General features: G+C 43.3%; 1 protein-coding gene across 4 annotated transcripts in view; it reads left to right on the top strand.

Annotated features, from left to right (window-relative positions):
* The window catches only part of PLCB4 (phospholipase C beta 4), a 92,152-nt gene that overhangs the window by 18,526 nt on the left and 52,151 nt on the right, over positions 1–21,475 (top strand). For all 4 annotated transcript variants that reach the window (XM_066639102.1, XM_066639101.1, XM_066639105.1 and 1 more), the window contains exons 6-12: positions 2,444–2,497; positions 5,590–5,671; positions 6,823–6,923; positions 7,484–7,541; positions 14,645–14,753; positions 16,069–16,279; positions 19,977–20,070. In XM_066639102.1, the coding sequence (XP_066495199.1) occupies positions 2,444–2,497; positions 5,590–5,671; positions 6,823–6,923; positions 7,484–7,541; positions 14,645–14,753; positions 16,069–16,279; positions 19,977–20,070 (709 nt within the window). The remainder of the gene's footprint in view (positions 1–2,443; positions 2,498–5,589; positions 5,672–6,822; positions 6,924–7,483; positions 7,542–14,644; positions 14,754–16,068; positions 16,280–19,976; positions 20,071–21,475) is intronic.

Below are 21,475 nucleotides of genomic sequence, written 5' to 3'. Positions count from 1 at the left end.
TACTAGCGGGAAGTTTCTAATACATTGTTATCTGGAAATTGAAGTTGGCCCAGAGCTTCTAGGCTTGCTAAGAGCCGAGTTCTTGCCAGCCGGTTGTCTCCTCAGAATTGCTCCTGAAATGCTTTTCTCACTGGATAATAAAGGGTACAGGTTTCTGTATCACTCTGAGGGAAAAAGCAGCTGGGGGAGGATCATTTTGAAAGGACAAATAGCTGGGAAGGAAAGAGGAAGAGCCATTTCTTCTCCTTTTCTTCCTCTACTCCAACCACTAGTCCTCCACTCAGTATGACGCCACCACCCACAGTTGCTTCACCAGACAAAGAACATCCTGTAGGATAAGATTTTTAGAATGTGTATGTATAATGTGTAGTTCTGCCATCATCCTTTCCATGTCACACATGCTAAGCTGGAGGTCAAGAGAGAGTGACTTGCTAGCTCCTAAGTCATACTTTTAGTCACTATAGATACCACATACCATCTTACATTGGTTATCCATGTATGTGCTCATCTGACTAACAGCCCAATATTCCCACCCCAGTTCAGCCACACCAAAAGCAAGTGTGTCGTATCCAGCAGAGGGGAGGATTGGGAGGCTACAGCAGGGAAAGGGGATTTAAAACCACTTACCTCTCTGTAAGCCTCCCACTCTGCAATGGGTCTCCTCAGACCTATGCCATCGATTTCATTGGTACAAGTCTAAGGAGAGAAGGGGGTGAAGAGGCTGCCCGTGGAGGCAATAGGATCTGGTACGCGTCATCACTGCGGGGTGCACCCCTTCCCACAGCCTCTCCACCCCTGTTCTGCTTCCTCCCCTCCCAGTTTTACCTCCTCCCTTCTCACCCTCCCGCTTCCCCTCCTGGCTTGCTTGCTCTGGTGAATGGCCAGTCATCTCCTAGTGCATGCAGGATGACTCCAACCTTCCTGCCAGTGCTTACGCAGTAAAGGGACAAATGTCCTTTTACCCCAAGGAAACCTCTAGCAGCCTAAACTCCCCCATGGGATTCAGCAGTCTCTGTGTTGGCACAGCTGCATTTCCACAAGGGGAGTTAGGTAGCAGGATATCTTTCACATAGCTAACATTTTTACCCCCAAAGTTACTTCCGTCTGTGCTCCATCTCCTGTTTCTCCAACTCCTTTAGTCATTACTTCACATTCTTTCACCCTTTTCGGAGGCATGTTGCAAAATATTTACCTCAGAAAACGGTTTGACCAAAATGCTTGCCATAAAAAATATTTCAAACTCCCTTATTTCAGCCTTTTTCCTGTACTCAATAACTCTGTCCCCTACTATAATTACTGTAATATTTGCTAGCAAGATCTACCACGTTATTTTACTATCTATCCACCACACTGGGTATCAATATGTGGCAGGCATATCTTGTTGTTCTTAAATTTGCATTGATTTCAATAAGAATTTGGAAAAGGCCCTTTCCTTCCCAATATACAATATAATTGCAGAGTAGGATTTCCCTAGGAAATTATTTCAGTTATGGGAAGTTCCTTTCTACTAGTGTTGTTTCAGACACTTTGGCAGACACATGGTCAGCCATGTGTCTTGTACGCCATACCATCCTGAAACAAATGCTTTGAAACAAAGGATAATTTAATGCAACCTTAAGAAAAGAATGTTTGCCTCTGTTCTCTCTTTGCTGCTTAAGTTTCTCCTCCTTTTTATTTTTCATGCTGCAACTTGTATGTTATGCAATTTTTTTGATTGTTTTAATTGATTTTGTTTGCTCCCTTGGGTGCCTTTATACAAAAAGGAAAATGCTAGAGCCAGGATGGTGTAATGGTTTGGGAGGTGGACTTAGAACTGGAAGATCCAGGTTTGAAGCCACAAAACTTCCTGGGTGACCTTGGGCCAGTCACTTTCTCTCAGCCTCACCTACCTCACAGGGTTGTTGTGAGGACAACAGGAGGGGAGCAGTGGTGTACACCGCCCTGAGCTCTTTGGAGGAAGGGCGGTATAAAAATGTGAAAAATAAAGTCCCACTATGTTGAGTAGGGCTTCCATAAGAGTGTGTGTGGGACTGAGGCCTTAGTTTTCATCTTTGTTCTACCCAGGCATGTCTATAAAGAAAGCATTCAGCAAGCTGAAAAGTAGGATCGTTTGGTCAAGTGTTTGTGGTAGCTGTCAGGGTCACTCTCTCCTGTCCTCTTCCTGTCCCAGGCTCTCTGTCATCATCAAATAGGGAATGCAGTGCTCATGAAAATTTGGCTGTTTTAAATAGAATCCTGTAAAACTTCCCAGTGGTTCTCAAAGAGCATATTTCCATCTGAATGAAATCTGAGAGTCCCACTTTATATATTATAGCTGAAGCAGAGAGAGCGATGTTAAAAGCTTTTCTGCTTCCTTGCTTCACTTTCCCATGTGGACCAGAGCTCTAACTCAGTTACTTCTGTGAAATATGTTTTAATTGTTGTTTTCCTCATATTTTTGTAGCTGGATGAAACTTGCATTTCTGACCAACACTAATGGCAAGATTCCGGTTAGGAGGTAAGTGCAATACGAATTTTTTTTAGTGATGTGCCCGGCAATAGTTGTATGGCTGTGGAATTTTAAAGAAGCAAGTTGGAGCCAATCCCAAACCACAGATTTCTCTAGCCAACGTCCATGTGATTCATGGCCCACTATTCTGTTCAGTAGGTTTTGTGTTCTCCTGCCTGCTGTGTCCTTTACTACTTATCTCACTCTGGGCAACAATCCTATGAGACAACAGCTATTTAAAAAGTATTTTAATAATAATAGTAATAATATGTTCATATATAAAAATTTAACAACTTTAATATAAGCATGGAGACCTCAGATAAAATTTATCCTCCTTCTCTTGCATTTTTTTCACTACATAGATAGAACATATGTTAGAATTGGGAATAGAAGGCCATTGAGCTAAGGGCATGAAATTGATCAGTTTCAAGAAACACTCTTAGCTCCACAGAAGTGCATACATTCTTTTAAAAATAAGTTTACAGATACAAATAGCTATGAAGACCAGGACAACAAATAAACTTATAGTTGTAAAATGAACAGATAATAGTGTTCGTACTCTCTGTTCACATTAGTGGTGCCAGAATTTCACTGCATTGTCCATTTTTACTAAATCAATTGTTGGGCAATCCTTGACAGCAAAGCAAAACTTTGTAGCACAGCACCATACATAGACGCCTATATATGCTAGATCAGTGGTTTCCAAACTGGTGGGTTGCAGTCCCCCAGCCAGCCAGGGAAGCACTTAGGTTTGGGTCCTTCAGGGGAGGAGGCAGGGGGATTGCAGCAACGCAATCCCCAGGATCACACTGCTGCAGGGGAAGAGGGGTTCCTGGCTTACCTGAAGCCAGTGATAGGGTGCGGGGAGCCCCACAGACACCTCCACAGGGCTTCCCAATCCTGGAAAATTTTAAAAAACACGACCAGAAGCCGCTTTTGGTTTCTGATCGTGAAACCAGAAGTGACTTCCGATCACTTTTTATAAAAACTTTAAAGGCTTGGGAAGCCCTGTGGAGGTGTCCGTGGGGCTCCTAGCACCCCCTGGACCCCATTGGTGGCCTCAGGTGATTGTGGACATCACATTGCTGCAATCCCCCCACCCTCATAAGCACTTAGGTAGTTCCCTCCTCCTAAGGAGGACTTTGGGAACAGCTGTGCTAGATGCAAACTGCTTTAGTAGTTCATGTATAAAATCCAGAGAAGTAAAAAAAAAAAAAATCAGAGCTGAGCTGAAGGGGGCATGTTTCTTAGACATTTTTGGCATAAATATGTATAGCTTCATATGTCATATTCATCTTTGCTCTTCTTATGTTGTGTTCCCAACTGTCAGTATTGGGAGTCAAGAACCTATCTTATTTACTGGTGATATGCTTTGAAATATTAGCCCAGTTGTTCTTGGAATCTTCAGATTGAAGAGTGGATTTTAAATTCTCATAAATACTATGTATTGGTAAACAGTGTGTGCCCCTGAGCTTTGGAGCCCAATCCTTCATTCCAGGGCTTGCTTTGGGGTGAGCAGAGGCTGAGCAATCCGCTCTCTTTAAGCAACTAGAGGGAATGGAATGGAGAGGAATAATTATCTAAGCCTAAGTTGAGCCCTTCTTTCCCCTCTAAAACGGCTGTTTGGGGAAGAATTTTCCTCTGGAAAGTTCATGGCATCAGCATACCTGAAGTAGTAGCAGTTCCAATCTGTACTTCAGGCTTTGTAGCTTCCACAAAAGCTATGGAATTGAGCATTTCCTTTAATCCAGAGGCAAGGACTCCTTTATTGTTAATACTTCATCATCTTCCAGTAAGACTGACTGCTTGGGCCTATGTACAATAGACAGCAGATGAAGAGGACACCCAGAAAGCCATTTAGAGCCTAGAGCTAAATGCAGATAAGTTGTTTTCAGTATGCTGTTGTCAAAAATCTTTGTTGATGGAAAGTGGAATCCAGTGTGCAGTCTTTTGTAAGAGATAAACACGAAGCCATTAGTTTTGAATGTCAAGCAGTGTATACAGCCAAACTAACTTTTGGAATTTAAATTAGGCATTAGGGTAAAGGCTAAAAAGTAAAACACTGTTTCAGCTTTTCAGTGGTAGCAGCACATCAACTATGTTCACAATAGGTAGGACTGTTATTCAGCCCATGGGCTGGAGACAGAGTTTACAGAGAATGAAGGGATACTGGCTAAACCAAGGATGTCAAACTTGTTTCATATAATGCTGGATAGAGTTCATGGGTCCTGCTGAGGGCTAGAAGTGACATTACTAAACCGATTATGGTCAGAAATAAGCACTTTGTTCTCACATAGAAGAATTAGCTGCAAATGACAGAAGAGAAAATGTGCAAATCCTGTTAATTTCAAGATATGAGAGAGCTGAATTATCAAGCTGGGTGAGCCCAGTTATAACGGGGGCTGTATAAATTGCTCTGGGGCCTGCATCTGGTCCGGGGCCTAAAGTGGCCTAAGCTTTAGTTCTGACTGGCTGAAGACGTTCACCATGCTTGGCTAGAGAAGCTCTTATATTGTCCACCTTCGTTGCTCCCCAGGTTGAGGGATCCTCTCAGGGCTGTGCTCTGTGGGCTAACTCAAGAGCTATACAGTTTCTTGGAGCTTTAAAAAAGCCTTTGGAGGCTTTTGCATAGGTCTACTTAAGCTGTGGTGGTTAGTGTCTAGGATTTAGGCAGCAATTGATGAATTATTGTGGGTTTAATTGAACGTTTGGCAAACAATGGAGGTGTTTTCCAGCAATAACAAAAGTGAAATCGAAATCAAAAAGTGTTTTAGTTTCCTTTTACTACTGATGCTTGGACTCCATTCATACCTGACCATATGATGTAAAGGCAGATATGTGGCTTGCCCTTTTACAGATATTCCCATTTATTCAAAACTACAGTTTATATGTACTATGTTGAAAATAAACGTATGTAATTGCAGTGTTAAAAGTTGTTCAGGCATGGAATGATCAAGTGGTAGGATGTTCTTTAGAAAGTTTTCCCCTGAAGTACCATTTTGAAACTAATAGATGAAAAGCATAAGCTAACATATATCTGGAGCAACCGTGGTGATGGATTACAACACCTTTCAAACAACTGTCTTTTCTCTTTTCTCTAGCATTACCAGAACTTTTGCATCAGGTAAAACTGAAAAGGTGATCTTTCAGGCGCTTAAGGAATTGGGTCTTCCTAGTGGAAAGGTATTTAAATTTAATTATCAAGAATGAAGGGCTAAATCAATTTTAAATTTGTGTTATGATCATAACATTGTAGTCCTGATGGAAGGCTATTTACTTACAACTTTAGTTTTAACTGTACAGTATTTTGTTATTTTGCAAATGTTAACTAGCATACTACTTAGTATTAGGACATTTTGTAGGCTATAGATGCACATCAAACATTGTATGTAGCATTCTGAATGTTGAGAACCATTTCCCTGATCTTTCTGTCGATTATGTTAAGCGAGATGCACAATTCTTCCATTCCTAATGGGCATTGTGTGTAAAATGTTGTGGCTAGTAGCTAGATCGGTCTGTGAATCACGTTGAAGGAGTAACCTAAGGGTTTCCATTTGCTAGTCATTTCCCTGTTGCCTTCAACTGGTTAAGCTAGGCACTGAACACAGAATAATTTGTTAGAGTGCAATCCTAAAGGAGTGCTTGGCTGGTGCCAAGTTCCTTGCACTGGCCTGGGAGGGTCACAAACATGCCGCAAAGCATATTTGCACCTCCTTGTATGTTGGATGGGCCAGTGCAGGGATGCGCGCTGTTCCATAGAGGCCAGATCCAACCTCTGTACTGAAGAGGATTGACTGGCACTGTGGCTTGGGGGGCCTGGGGAGGACGGAGAGGAGGTGTTCTGGGGCGGGGGAGGACGGGGAGGCCAGGGGGCGGATGGGTCCGTGGGCGGGCAGGCAGGTGGAGGCGTGGCCAGGATCCAGCGGTTTTGCCTGATCCTAGCCCCGTTCTCGGGAGGTGTGGAGTGGCTCCAGGCTGCTCTGTTCTGCTCGGATCTGCGACACCTCTCCAGGTGACACAGATCCAAGTAGACCCATTGGGGCTGCTGCAGCTCTCCCTGGGGTAAGGGGAATTTTTTTCCCTTGCCTTGGGCTAAGCCTCAGCCAGCCACAAACTTGCGCTGGATACAGCGCGGGCCCACCAGCCTGCCTGTTCCAGAGCAAGTTAGGATTGCGCTGTTAGTGCACTGTGTCAGTCTTAAACAATATTTAAGTTTGGGTGTTTTCAGTATATTGGATTAGCTGGAGCACTGGTTTCACTCATTATATTTATTTTGTCAAAATATTAAGGAAGCATTTAGAACAAGTAGAGTCATGTTTTTCTTTCCCTTTCAGAATGATGAAATAGAACCTTCAGCTTTTACTTATGAGAAGTTTTATGAACTGACCCAGAAGATTTGTCCTCGTACTGATATAGAGGATCTTTTTAGGAAGATGTAAGTTGATTATAATATATAATGATTTCTACTGTTAATATTACTATATCCAAGCATGATAAATGTCCTATATCATCTTTATACTATATTGATATTAGCAGTCAAATGAATATTCTTCTCCAAATGTTTAACCTACGGTAAAAGCTCAGATAGTGTTGTTTAGAAATGTCTAACCGAGTTAAGGGACGCACCTGGAACTGTTCCATATTGGCTTTACTAACTAACAATATTAAACTGCTATGTTAAGGTTATTAACACAATATGTGAACTAACTAGGTTAAGAAAGTTGTATTGTCTGAAATTTCATACACCAATTTGGAGTGGAAGACTTACATGTTGGTTTGTTAATAATTTGCTTTAATTTGTTCAATAATGAGATGGGGGAAAGCTGCTTTTTTTGTAGCAAGCTCGGTTAGTATTACCCATTTCAAAAATGGCCAGCATTGACTAGTGGTAGAATTTTTATGGGTGTTAAGAATATAAAAAATGTCAACATGTAAATCATACCTGCTGTAGCATCTGACATGAAAACTTACTTTTTCTAATAAATTTCTTTTCAGCAATGGAGACAAAACTGATTATTTAACGGTAGACCAATTAGTGAGCTTTCTAAATGAAGTAAGCTTTTTCATACATTAACTACCCTACAAGTCTGTCTGCAGTGGCTCGCTTCTTCCAGTTTTCTCATTGCATGTTTCATGCTGTCATTTGCTGTGCTTTTGATCAGCTGATCTTTCCATTTTGGCTATATCCAGGTGCAAAAATCAGCTCCAACGATGCATTCTTCTGCTTTTTTCATGTTGGCTTTGCAAATTGCTTGCATTGATTATTTGCTGTAGTGCTGTAGCTGTTGTGTGTATTACTGATTGCATTTGTTTCTATGTGCAATGTACTTTCAACTGAAAGCCTTCTATTTTTAATCACCCAATGTTTATGGACTTGTCCTAAATGTGGTGAAGGGGAGATAGAGAATTGCGTTTCCATGTGCAGTAACTGGAGCCTAATTTCAAGTTGTTATTTTAGTAAACAGTCACATGATGTTGTTTTCCAAAACACTGGCTGCTGTGTCATAGGCAGTATTAAACTGGCAAAATCTTCTTTCTAAGATACATTTTTTTCCTTGTTAACAAAGCCAAATGATGACCAGGTAGTTCTTTCTGAATCAGTGGCATCACTAGGGCTTGTGTCACCCAGTGCAGGAGACCAGCGTGTCACCTCTCCTCCCATGCAGTGAGTGAGGCAACTTCCATAGTGGTGGGTGTGGTGACACATCATTGCCCTACCGCCACGGGTTTTTTGGCTATTTTTAATAGAATGAAGATATTTCACTGCGGTTTGTTTCATTGCATTCTGCATGAAATCACACATCAAATGATATATAACATGATGGTATTATTTGAAAATGCCAAGGTTTAAAACATTTTGGCTGGTAATGGTGTCACCCCCTCTTGTGTGTGTCATCCAGTGTGGCCTGCACCCCCCTAGCAATGCCACTGTTCTGAATTAAGTATCTTGATGAATAGTTCTTCATGGAATGTTCTCTTATTCCTAATGGTGTTCAGGTAAGCACACATGATACACATGTGGAAAAGGAAAAAAAAAAGATTGAAGTGCAATATTAGATGGTTGTACTATTGGCTTAAATCTCAGAAGTCTCGATGATTCAACACGATTCTGATTCTTTCTCATCACAGTTTAACTGTGAGTCAGTTAAGTAGTGCAAGAATTTTGGCCACCTCTCCTTTCTGATTTTGGAACTCAATAGATTGGGTGGTTTTTGTCCCCAGCACTGGGGACACTTTTTATCCACCATTCTTCCACCGAGGGTACTTTTGCATGGTTGCGTGAAAAGTATTTTTGCTGCACCATATATAAAAACAAAGTTTCTACTTTTTTCTCCACACATTGTCAATCCCAGTAAAAAGGCTACTGGTTTCATTCGTACATTTACTTTTAGATTTTTTACTTTTCCACATGTCTGCCACATACTATATAATTTACCTTCTTGTTTTTTTACATTTCCAGCATCTGTTTGGCACATTTTTACACATTTCTGCAAGTTTACTAGGCATCATCTACCACTGATATATCATTTTATAGAAATTTGCTTTAATAGTCAAATTGAAGGTAAATTTCAAACATTTGGTCCATATTCTTTGGCCCTCCATACAATTTTTGTAGTTCAGTCAAAATGTTTGCCCAACTCTTGTGTGAAATCATGAGATGATTGACAGAGCAGCATGAGAACCAAAGAAGTTATTATACAGTTCTTCTCAAAAACTACTCTGACTTTTTTTCTTGTCATTCTGCTTTTGTTTTCCTGTGTCACCTTTTCTCTGTTCATAGTTGTATTCATGGAGTTGATGTGCAGTGTAGTGTAGTGCAGTATGTTGAAGAACAAACTATCCTGAATCGTCTCTGCTTTCCTTATATTGGAACTAATGGTGCAAAGCTTTCCACTGCTCATGAGAAATGTGAATGGGCTGTGCAGTTACAGCTAGTATTCTGTTTTTAAGTGACACTTTTTTAGCAAGCTGTAGCCTGCATCCAGCTGCTTTCATTCCCTTCAACATAGGCATCCAGTTTTATAGTGAATTACATTACTATATACGTAAGACAGACTGTTAATAGCATTGCTTAAGAGACAATGCTGTCACAGTTGCATGTTTTGATTTGGCATTGGTAAAATTTTTAAAGTACTAATTTATGGAGACATGGAAATGTTTTCACTAAAAAGAATCCATTTCTTTGCCTTTTCATTGGATATAGCTTGACACTGAACTGAGTGTCAAAATATTTACGGGGTTACAGCAAATATTCATTTGTGCCTTTTATACAAGATTGGTCAGTCCAGAACTTTGATTTGTAATGTGGCAGTCTGCATTTCATTTCTGAATCTCATAAGTAACATTCAACACCGATCTATATGGAAGGATTTCTACAGTTCTAGTTTTATTTTGCCTGCATTTGCTTACGTGTCACTTACGCAGCTGAAATATCTTTAAGATTTGTTTTGTTTTTTAAAAACTGGAGAATCAGATAATATGCAGCTTGATATTCAGTATGATAAAGTTAAAACCTTACATTCTGTGCAATCTGTTAGCAATTAATTTGAAGTTGTAATTAAGATGTAGGCAAACCTTTTAGGGATGATTGGATATACAAGCAACATTTGCTGTCTTGCAAAATGTTGTACAGGTTGGGAATCACTTATCCAGAATTCCGAAATACGGAATGTTTTTGAGCTCCAACATGACTTTTTAAAAACTTCTTTTTTGCCTAAAGAAATAAAATCACAAACTGTGTTTCATGCACAAAATTATTAAAATATTGTATAAAATTACCTTCAAGCTATGTGTATAAAGGGTATATGAAAATAAATGAATTTTGTGTTTAGAATTGGGCCCCATCCCCAAGATCTCTGTGTATATGCAAGTATTCCAAAATATGGAAATATCCTATATCTATGGTCTCAAGCAATTCAGATAAGGGATGCCCAACCTGTACTGCTTCAAGATCCAGTCCTAGAATTTTAGAACTGCAGAAGCCCCTGAAATCACAATGTTGTTTTGTGTTAGACATTTTTATGCATTTCACAGGTTCCTCATTAGATTAAAACTAAGGCTCCAGTTCTGTGTAAAAGAGCCCCAGTGAAAAGAGAGTCCCATTAGTAACTACCAGTGGGATTTACTTCTGCGTACACTTGCATAGGGATCGGGAAGCACAGTAGATATTGGAGCGCAGATTTAGTGATGTATTATTCAAAACATTCATGTGAGAAATACATTGCATATCTATTTCCATATTTGAGAGGACAATTTTTTAAAAATTAACTGTTTGCAAAATTTTTTGTATAGCCTTACGGAAGCCCAATCCTGAGCTGCCCAGGGTGCCCAGCCTCGGCAGCACCAAGAACAGCTGCTGCTGGATCCTCTGCGCCCCAGGCTACTGCAGGAGACACCTTGGGAGAGGGGGACTTTCATCCTCTTCCCCCGGGTGATTTAAGCAGCCCCGCAATGGGGCTACTATACTCACGAAGTAAAGGTGCTTGTGTAGTGCGCAGAGCCCTCCACGAGTGCCTCGGATCCTGTGGAGCGGAGCTTCACGGACCCGCCTCCCTCCCTCCCTGGCACTCCTCCAGCTCGCCCCCTCCTCACATCACGCCTCCGTGTCATGCCTCCCCCGCCCTCTCTCTGTCCCCTGCCAGCCTCCCCCTCCCTGGAACTCCTCCTCCCCGCCCCCACTTACCGTGCTGCAGCTTAGCTGTCTGGGATACTGCTGAGCCACAGAGGGTGCATGACTGCCCCGCGTTAGCCCAGTACCGGCTGGGCTGAAGCACAGGATTGGGCTCTGAGTCTCAAGTTTATAGTATTGCTAGAAACAGTGTATGCGTTCCGTCAGATTTGTATTTTCAAGGTCTCCTCCCACCCCCACACCGCACAGCGCAGAGCTTACCTGCTCTGGTGGGTGTCCTCTGCTATGCTTCCTGACAGCACACCTAACTGTAACACAATCACAAAGTGCTTTATGGCACTTTTGCATCAGCTATCAGTGCTGGTGCACGCACTCTGCCGATGCAAGCCTTAGATAGGATTGTGCTATAATTCTCTTAATGTCATGTTATCTTTGCATTTTGACACCATATTTTGATAGTACATCATTCTTTTGAGTGGTTAATATCTTGTACTTCATTATAGGGAACAAGTCCATTTTCCCTTCACCAAACCACATAGCCTTGTGAACTTGATATATTCTGAGCTGTGAAAATTGCACGCCATCATCACTGCTGAGAAACCTTTATGATAAATTACTGAGGAAGAAAGTGAATCTATAACTGTAAGATTTGTTCTGTATCTTTCCCATACAGACAATAGTGATCTGTCATACAAATGCTTTTATTTCCGACCCAAGGTCTGTTCTGCTTCTGTAATATTGTCCATCTTTTAGAACAGGGCTTTCCAAACCCCAACCCTGGGGCTAGATCCAGGGTTTGGGGATTGCCTTCTGCTCTGTGCTTTCCATTCTGCCTCCGCACCACATTTATTTCCAGTAAATCTGGGCAGCAGGATGCTCTGGGCAGTCATGTCTGCCTGAACGTCTTGTTGCACAACCTTCTGGGATGCCGGGCAACAGATGCGACTACCCAGAGTGTCCTGGAGCCCAAATCTACTTGGAATAAATGTGTTTTGGAGGTGGAACGGTAAGCTCCAGTCTGAATGGGGACCGCTGTTTTGAAGGCGAGTGGTCGCAAGTTTGGCAGTCATTCTTTTAGGAATATTTGTGCCTCATTATTCTAAGAACTAGTTGAGATTATTGTTCGTAGATTCTGACACATAGCTGTAAATATTGATCTGTGTGAGCACTTGGCACTATTAGGCCACCACTCTCCGCTTCCACTTCTGCATCTTCTGCTACACTATACTTGATTGAATGACTGGGCTTTTGTCATTCTCTATAAGAGGATTTATTAAGAATTGTATTCAATATGATTTTTTTTCTGGTACCTTCATTACCATTATTATACAGAAAGGTTGGGAATGTGTGTGTTCTCTCCACCACAGTTCTTACCATCCATGATATCTGTTAACTTCAGCAACAGTTCAGAGTCTACCTCACTTAGGATACTAGTGGATCATATTGTCCTTACCAGCTTACCAAAGAATGTTGCAACTATTTCTACATGCTCAAGGAGGAGGACCTTCAGTTTGATTTTTTTTTTTCTCCAAACAGTGGTCTACACAGAAAGTCACATTTAAATCTGAAGAGATTTTGAAAAGTTTAGAATATGGCAGTGGTTCCCAAACATTTTTGACTGGTGACTCCCTCGACCTTCTGGGCCATTGGTCATAGCTCCCCATTAGAGCTTCAATCCTGTACATTGTATAGGGCAGCATTTTTTTCACGAGGATTCTGTGACTCCCCTGGCTGGTTCCATGACTCCTCAAGGAGCCACGGCTCACAGTTTGGGAACCACTGGAATATGGTATGGGGAACTGATTTGTTCTAAGTAAAAAACAACATTAAAATTCCCCTTTGACATGCCCAAGCCCTCTTGACATGCACCAAAATTAGCTATTTGGATCCTGCTAATTAACATCATAACTACATCACAAGATACCCAACATCTTTATATTGCCAGTTAGTAACTGATATTTAGTGATTACTTCTTTCTCTTCTATATCAGTATGTACTTAAAATAGTTTCGGCGTCATTCAGCTTAGCTTATCATACTTTATCTTTATGTGGCCCTATTAATGTAACCATTCCATCAAGGTATTTACTGACTGTACAAGGTTTTTTTTAAACACACCACCATTACTGTGATGATCATCTTCTTCATAATCTGCATGGTTTGTGTTTAATGTTCTGTATGTGTTTTCTCTTTTGATTTGATTGGTTGAATTTTTCAAAGAGAAAGTTATATATTCTAATGCTTAGAAAATTCAGAGACAATCTAATCTCAATAGAAAATCAACGGTCAAATCTATTATTTAAAATTAGAGTTACGATAGATATGATATATGTATTATTGAGTTGTGAAATAGGCAATAAATACATTGCTATGTCTGTGACTCCTAAGCTTACCTGGGTCATGGTGCCCCACAGCTTCTTTTTCCCAGTTCGGCCACGAGCTGCCATCTTGGATCTCATGAAATCTCACAAGATCCAAGATAGTGGTACCCAAATCTCTTGAGATTTTGCAAGATCCAAGATGGCAATGCTTGGAAGAACAGGTTGGAGGGGCCACCAGGAACATCCTGTGGCACCCCTGTGAGTGTGCCATAATGCCCTAAGTTGTTGTGATGTGCACTTTGGGAACCCCTGTGCTATGGTATTGCGGTTGGAGTAGGGTTAGACTCAGCAGAGCAATTACCGACCAAAAAAGCTGCTCTTCTCCCCAGGATGCTTGCAAATAATAAGGCATAAAAAAACTTGAGGTGAAAAGCTTCAACATTAAAAGAAAGTTTACTCACAACTCCATAGAAGTTCATACATACACTTAGAGCGCAGTCCTAACCCACTTTCCAGCACTGGCATAAGGGTAATGCAACTCTGAGGTAAGGGAACAAACAATGCCTAATCTTGAGGATGCCTCTGTGACTACCCCCCAACTGCAGGATACAGCGTGCCCCATTGACACAGCTACACCAGTGCTGGAAAGTTGGTTAGGATTGCACTCTTAGTTACATCAAGAGTTCCTTAGAAGACCAGAAGCCCTAGAGAGCTGCTCCTGGAAGCATGCAAGTACAATAAAATAACAACTGAGAGCAGAAGCTGAGAAACACACATCCACACAAAAAGAAGGAAGAGAATTTATATAGCCTTAAAGGAAGAGGAAATGGCCAAGGACACACCTTTACAATAACCACTAAAAGGGAACAGTTACAGTATCACTTTAGAACATTAGATGCTGCCCTCTGCTGGTAGATGCAACTCACTGTTGCTGTTCCCCAACAATTGCATGCATTTCTTTTCTGTTTATGAACTACAGTAATACATTTAATACAGTAATACATTTAGTTATACTGAATGTGTTGAAATACTTCACCTGCAGAATGTTAAAACAGAGAGAAATTGATTTGCTATAAAACACACAAGTTGCAGTTTCAAATCCAGTCCTCCTTTTCCGCTTTGTCTCAATCAAAATTATATAAAATATTGTGGAAGTAAAGTTTATCCATCTGTAGTTTCTCTAAATACTGTTCTTCTCTGAACTTTAGCATCAACGAGATCCTCGGCTGAATGAAATTTTATTTCCATTCTATGATCCTAAACGAGCAGTGCAGATAATTGAGACATATGAGCCAGATGATGATTTAAAAAACAAAGGTAAGCAGGTGGCATGAACAGAGATGTAACATTTCTTGAAATTTTGGAGTCATGGGGGAAAAATGTGCCTTCCTGTAGTTTTTCAAAGTACAAGAGATGTCAAGGAAAGATGAAATATATGCAATACTTAGGGCACAATCCTTACCAGCTCTTTGGTCAGTGCAAGGCCCTTGCACCTGGCCGGAGTGTTGCAAATGTTCTGGAAAGCACACTTGCACCTTCTTGTGCGCAGGCCTCCCAGTGCCAGATCCCACCCGGGCAGGAGTAGGTAAGCACCAGCTGAGAATAGCTGGTGCAGGTGGTGGGAGGCTGATGGGAGGGTGGAATGGGGGCATTTGTGGGTGGGTAAGGGTGGGGGAAGGAGGGCCAATGGATGGACCAGGCCTGAGAGGGGGATGGGACCAGCCTTGGCAACTTAGGCTGGATCTTAAACCCCCTCCTAGCCAGCTTGGTGTTACAACAGGATGCTCTAATTAGTATCACCAAATTCAGTGGTGCAGATCTGAGTAGCCCCATGGAGTGGCGGGCTCATGACATGGTGTTATGAGATAAATATCCCCTTACCCAAGATGTGTCAAAACCACCTCCTCACCAGCACTGGATGCAGCACAGGCTGTTTAGCCTGCCTGTTCCAGCACAGGTTAGGATTGGGCTATTATTTACTGATCAAAGCTAAATTTACTTCATTCTTTTCAGAACATAGAATGTATTATGTATAACTAGAGGTATGATTTTTCTGGTGATTATGAAATAAAAACACATAACATCAATTTCTGCACTTCTCATTTTTGTAATAAATGACCCCCCCCCCCAAAAAAAACCCCAAAATCTGTGAGAAAATAAAACACCTTTACATATTGGTCACTGTAGGCTGTTTGGGTTGGTCTGAGGGAGTGCATGGTTAATGACTGTGGCTGCATCTACTGTTACTATGCCACCGATATAACCTACCTAGTACACTTTAAAAGTGATTATATTTTTATAATTATAATTTATAAAAATGTGTCCTTGGAATAAAAACATATAACATGACTTTCTGCACTTTTCCTCCTTGGGGGAAAAATAAGAAAATACACCTCTGTGTGTAATTTGATACATAGAATTGCACAATTGTCTGATTTTTTTCATCTAGAAATATACATACCTAACAGCCCAGTTTGATTGTGGATTTGACTAATAACCCAGGTTTTAAGTCCAGATGGTTTCATAGTAAGCTAAGGAAGGAGCAGACTGATGATTTGGGGTTTCATTATTATTTATTATGGGTTCTCCTCCCCCTTGCATAAATGCACAATTATGTGTTTTATTCTTTCAGGTCTCATGTCAAGTGATGGGTTTTGCCGGTACTTGATGTCAGATGAGAATGCTCCTGTCTTCTTAGACCGTTTAGAACTTTACCAAGAAATGGAGCATCCTTTGGCTCACTATTTCATCAGTTCCTCCCATAACACATACCTCACAGGAAGACAGTTTGGTGGGAAGTCATCAGTGGAGATGTACAGACAGGTCCTCTTAGCCGGATGCAGGTTTGACTTACAGGATTATAGTTTAACTCAAGGGCGTCAAACTTGTTTCATACAGTGGACCAAACAGAATTCATGGTACTGACTGAGGTCCGGAAGTGATATCATTATGCATGTTTTTCTCACTTAAGAACTCATTAGCTGTAAATAACAAATATGCAAATCTTGATCATATTTTCAAGATATCAAAGAGCCCAATTACCACTTCACAGCAGCTAAGAGGTGCTCTGTAAAGTGATGCCTTGGCAGAAGCTGTGCTGCTGGAAGGGTGGCCTGCGTAATAACTGGGCCCATCCAGAATCTTGGCAGCTTCTCCCTTTTTCACCCCTCTTTGTCTCCCTCTTCCTCCTGACCTTCTGAGGTCTCCTTCCATCTCTCCTTCCCAGCAACTTAGCAGAAATGGTATTGCTGAAAGGGTGGTGCTGGGAGAGCCCAATTATCATGTGGGCTGTCCTTTCAGTAGTGGCACCTTGGTACCAATCTTTCAGTCGTGCCACTTCTGCCAATGGGTCACTTTATAGCTCAGCATCTGAGAGCAGCTGGTGGTGGTGCTGGGAGAGCCCAATTATAATGGAGACCAGCTAGAGAGCTTCCGGGGCCATATTTGACCACGAGCCTTATATTTGACACCCCTGGTTTAAGTGAATGGGCAGCGCAATCTTAATGCTCTGGAACAGGCAGGTTGATAGGCCTGCGCTGTATACAGCACAGGTGTGGGTCTGGTTGAGTCTCGGCCCAGTGCAAGGCAAGAAATTCCCCTTACCCTGGGGAGAGCCACAGTGGCCCCAATGGGTCACTGAAGAGGTGGTGCAGATCTGAGCAGAATGGAGCAGCCTGGAGCCACTCTGCGCTGCCCAGGAATGGAGCTAGGAACCCACATAACTGCTGGATCCTGGCCCTGCCTCCTCCCCACCCGCCCTCCCCATCCCAAAACGCCTCCTCCCCACCTTCTCCCTGCCCTCCCCTGGCGCCAGTCAAGCTCAGCTGGCGTGGACCTGTCGCTGCCAACAGTGCACCTCTGTGAGCCAGCGTGGCTTACTCCCACGGAGGTACATACATGCTTTACGGCACATTTGCAACCCTCCCAGGCTGGCACAAGAGACTTGCGTCGACCTCGCACATCTTTAGGATTATGCTCTAAGTGAAGTAATTGCGTGAATATTTTTAGAGGGCTACTATACTTTAGAACAGTTTGAAAGCATCAGCTTCACCTCTGTAAGTGGACTAAACTCATTTGTATCTATGTGATGCACACATGAAAAACACTGAATTAACGAGTGAAAAGATAATTGGACCTGTTTTAAATGATTTTTTAAAAGAAATTGCAGAGTCACCAAATGTATGGGAGAGTTTTATTTACCGTATTTTTCACTCCATAAGACGCACCTGACCATAAGACACACCTAGTTTTTAGAGGAGGAAAACAGGAAAAAAAATATTCTGAACCAAATAGTGTAATAAAATATTAAACTATAACAGAATAACATTTGAACCATGTAAAGTGAACAGCAGTCAACAGTGGCATTAAGAACCATTATCACTGTCATTAACAAATGGAGAGACTTAAGGGTTTGAGCACTCTAGTTTTCTGGAAACCCCAAGAACTCATCATCGCTAGAGTTAGAATTTATGAAGCTCACAAAAGCAGGTGCACACAAATAGGGGATCACATTATCTTTCTGCTACAATGATGTTCTGCCAAATTCCAATCCACTGGGCCTCGTGCCCGCTTAAAGCTGATCAGTCCCCCTTGTGCAACTCACCAGTGCAGCAAGCAAAAGTTAGAGTCCAGTTCCAGTCCACAGATGCCAAGTAAATCAGTCCCATCAGAGTTGCCAAATCAGAGTCCAGAGCCAATAAGCCAAATTACAGTCCAAGGTCAGGTTCCAGGTAGGTCAGTCAAATCCATCAGGGTATCCAAGTCCAGTCACAATCCACAGTCAGATTCCAAATTCAATAAACCCAGTCAGTCTCCTCTTCTACCTCCAACCTGCACTCCTTCAAAACCCACAAACCCTTTCTGCCTCAGGTACTCCTTATATCCCTGAGGGCCCTATTGCCTTCCAGTGGCTGTAGCTGTGCAGCACACTCTGCTGGATGCCCAGGCTTTACCCTTAAAGGGGCCACTGCTGACACCACATCTACCTCCTCGCCAGTTCTTCTGTGATTCCAATACAAATGAACAAGTGGAAAGTCCAACCACAACTTGAATTGTCAAGACACAACAAACCTCTGGATTTATGGTGAGAATCGAGCCTTACCTGGGGCTTGTGCAATAAGCAAACACTGGCATTCTGACCAAGGAGACAGTTTTTTCTTTGTGATGGCAGGTTGGGGGGGGGGGGCTTACATTCAGATGCTGGATGAGGTGAGTGAAAGCGCCCCTCCCCTGCTGTGTGAGTGTGTGGGGGGGGGCAGAGCATCTCTGTGTGTAAGAGAAGGGGGCAGCCTGTGTGTGTGAGAGAGGGGGGAAAGTGTTTGTTTTTGCAGAGAAGTTGTGATGCTCCAGGCTTGGGGTGGGGGGAAAGAGAGGCTGTGATGCTCCAGGCTTGGGGGGGGGGAAGAGTCTGTGATGCTGTAGGCTTGGGGGGGGAGCAAGAGTCTGTGATGCTCCAGGCTTGGGGGGGGAGCAAGAGTCTGTGATGCTACAGGCTTGGGGGGGGGGGAAGAGAGAAGCTGTGATGCTCCAGGCTGGGGGGGGAGAGAGAGGCTGTGATGCTCCAGGCTTGGGGGGGGGGAGAGAGAGAGGCTGTGATGCTCCAGGCTTGGGGGGGGAGAGAGAGGCTGTGATGCTCCAGGCTTGGGGGAGAGAGAGAGGCTGTGATGCTTCAGGCTTGAGGGGGAGAGAGAGAGAGGCTGTGATGCTCCAGGCTTGGGGGGGAGAGAGAGAGGCTGTGATGCTCCAGGCTTTGGGGGGGGGAGAGAGAGTCTGTGATGCTCCAGGTTTGGGGGGCAGAAGAGAGAAGCTGTGATGCTCCAGGCTTGGGGGGAGAGAGGCTGTGATGCTCCAGGCTTGGGGGGGGGAGAGAGAGAGGCTGCGAGTAAGCCCCCCTGACTCTAATGGGATTTACTTCAGAGTAGGCATGCACAGGATTGGGCAGCGAGACTGCCACCCCACCCACGCTTTCCTGGGAGTGAGTCCCACTGACTCTGAGACTTACTTCTGAGTAGACACGCGGGCTTGGGTGTGCGGTGGCACCGCCGAGGCTCAGGCTCTGGCGGGCTGTGGCGCCTTGACGCTGCTGCTCATTGCCCTCGCGCTCCTTCCGGCGCTGCCACAGTCCGGGGTGCTGAGGGAAGGCAGGAGCCCGCCAGCCAGCTCAGCCTCTGACTGCCCAGGGAAGTCGTGCAGAGCAGAGCGAGTGGGCAGGGGGCGGGGGTGGAGAAGGGGCGGCTGTTTCCAGTCCGCAGTTGTTGTTTTTTTTTTTGCAGTATTTGCTCCATAAGATGCACACACTTCCCCCCCCCACTTTTGGGGGGGGGGAAGTGCGTCTTATGGAGCGAAAAATACGGTATATCTTAACTGCTTGCACAGAAAATATGGTTGTTAATTCAGATTATTTATATGCACATAGAATCATTTTAATATGATCACTTTTGTTGCAAGTCACATTGAAAGGAATTCTGTTGGTTTGGAATCTTTACTCTTAATAGTTACTGGATGTGAAGGGGATTCAGTACTCTTTGTTTTGGTTTATAGGTGTGTTGAACTTGATTGCTGGGATGGAAAAGGTGAAGACCAAGAACCAATAATTACCCATGGAAAGGCAATGTGTACAGACATTCTTTTCAAGGTAAACATCACCGGTAATAAATGTAAATGGCTAAGCCAGACATCTGCTGGTCCAAATTCTATTCTCAATTTACTGTCATTTGTGTAAACTCCATCTTAACTGTAATGGTGCTACTCCACCAAAGTATATAAAAAGTTCTTTCCCCCTATTATTTCCTAACTTGTTTAGGATTGACCACTGTAGTATTCATCTGGCCCTTTCCTGATCTGCAAAATAGTTCTAGTACTGCTCCATTGCAGTCCTTCTTGCCTATTATTGAAAAGGAAAATTATAATATTTGCTTTGTACAAAGCCCTGCCAGTAGTGTTACTTTTGTGATCAGCCTGAGTGACTAAGGGCCCAGTCCTAACTAAATCCCCTGCCACTGATGCAGCAGTGCCAAAGGACCACATGCTTTATCCTGCATTGGGGAGAGAGTCGTGGAGGTCTCCTCAAGGTAAGGGAACTTTTGTTCCCTTACCCTGGAGAAAACCTTTATTGCTCCAGTGGTTCTTCTTGGATCTGCACCAGCTATTTGCTGGCACAGAACCAAGGAGAGTAAGGGGGAGGGAAGGGGATAGAGAATGGGATTAGTATCTGGTGCACACTGGTGCTGGTGAGTTCCATCTCCTCCATTCCACCTCCTGCCCACTCCCTCCATGCCCAGAAGCTCCCCTGTTTCTCCCCCTCCTTGCCCCGTTACACTCATACCCAGTTGCTCTGTTCCCACCACCCACTTACCAGTGCTCCCAGAGGTAGCTGGCAGCAACAGCAGACCTCCAGCACTGCCACCACAAGCAATGATGAATTCAAAATGGTCTGTTGCTGTATGACCATTTACGACAGTGGAACTGTGTTATGCTATCATAAAGGGTAGCCAAGTCCTAGTTGGGATTTAACTAAGGTTGCAATCTTATGCACATGTTCTCTGTAAGTAATTCTCATTGAATTTAAGGGGCTTACTTCTGAGTTGACATGCATAGGGTTGTGCTGTTGCAGTACAAACTTATGCATTCTTACTTGGGATTAAGCTCTGTTGCACTCAGGGAGAGTCCTACGTGAACCTGCATAGGACTGCCATAACTCAAGGGAGGGACTGTAGCAGACCTACCATAAGTTCCGATGGGGCAAAAGCCCCAGGCGTGAGGTGCTAGGACCCCGCGGAAGCCTCCCTGAAGCTCCTGACGGGCGGAAACGTCTAAAAGTTTAAGGCGTTGGGGAACCTCACAGAGGTTTTTCCAATGCAAGTAGAGGTCCTGCGAGGGTCAGTGAGCCTCAGGTGAGTGGGGGGGGCAGATTTCTGCATGGGGGCGCCATCAAGGACCTTTGCCCTGGGCATGGGGCTGGGGAGGTTCGCTGCTGACTGTAGCTCAAAAAGTTCCAAGCTCATTCTCTGGCATCCTTAGTTGGAATAAAGATTTTTGTC

Source organism: Tiliqua scincoides, chromosome 1, assembly GCF_035046505.1.
Source record: "Tiliqua scincoides isolate rTilSci1 chromosome 1, rTilSci1.hap2, whole genome shotgun sequence".
NCBI classification, from domain to species: domain Eukaryota; kingdom Metazoa; phylum Chordata; class Lepidosauria; order Squamata; family Scincidae; genus Tiliqua; species Tiliqua scincoides.
This window is presented reverse-complemented; position numbering and strand designations above follow the sequence as displayed.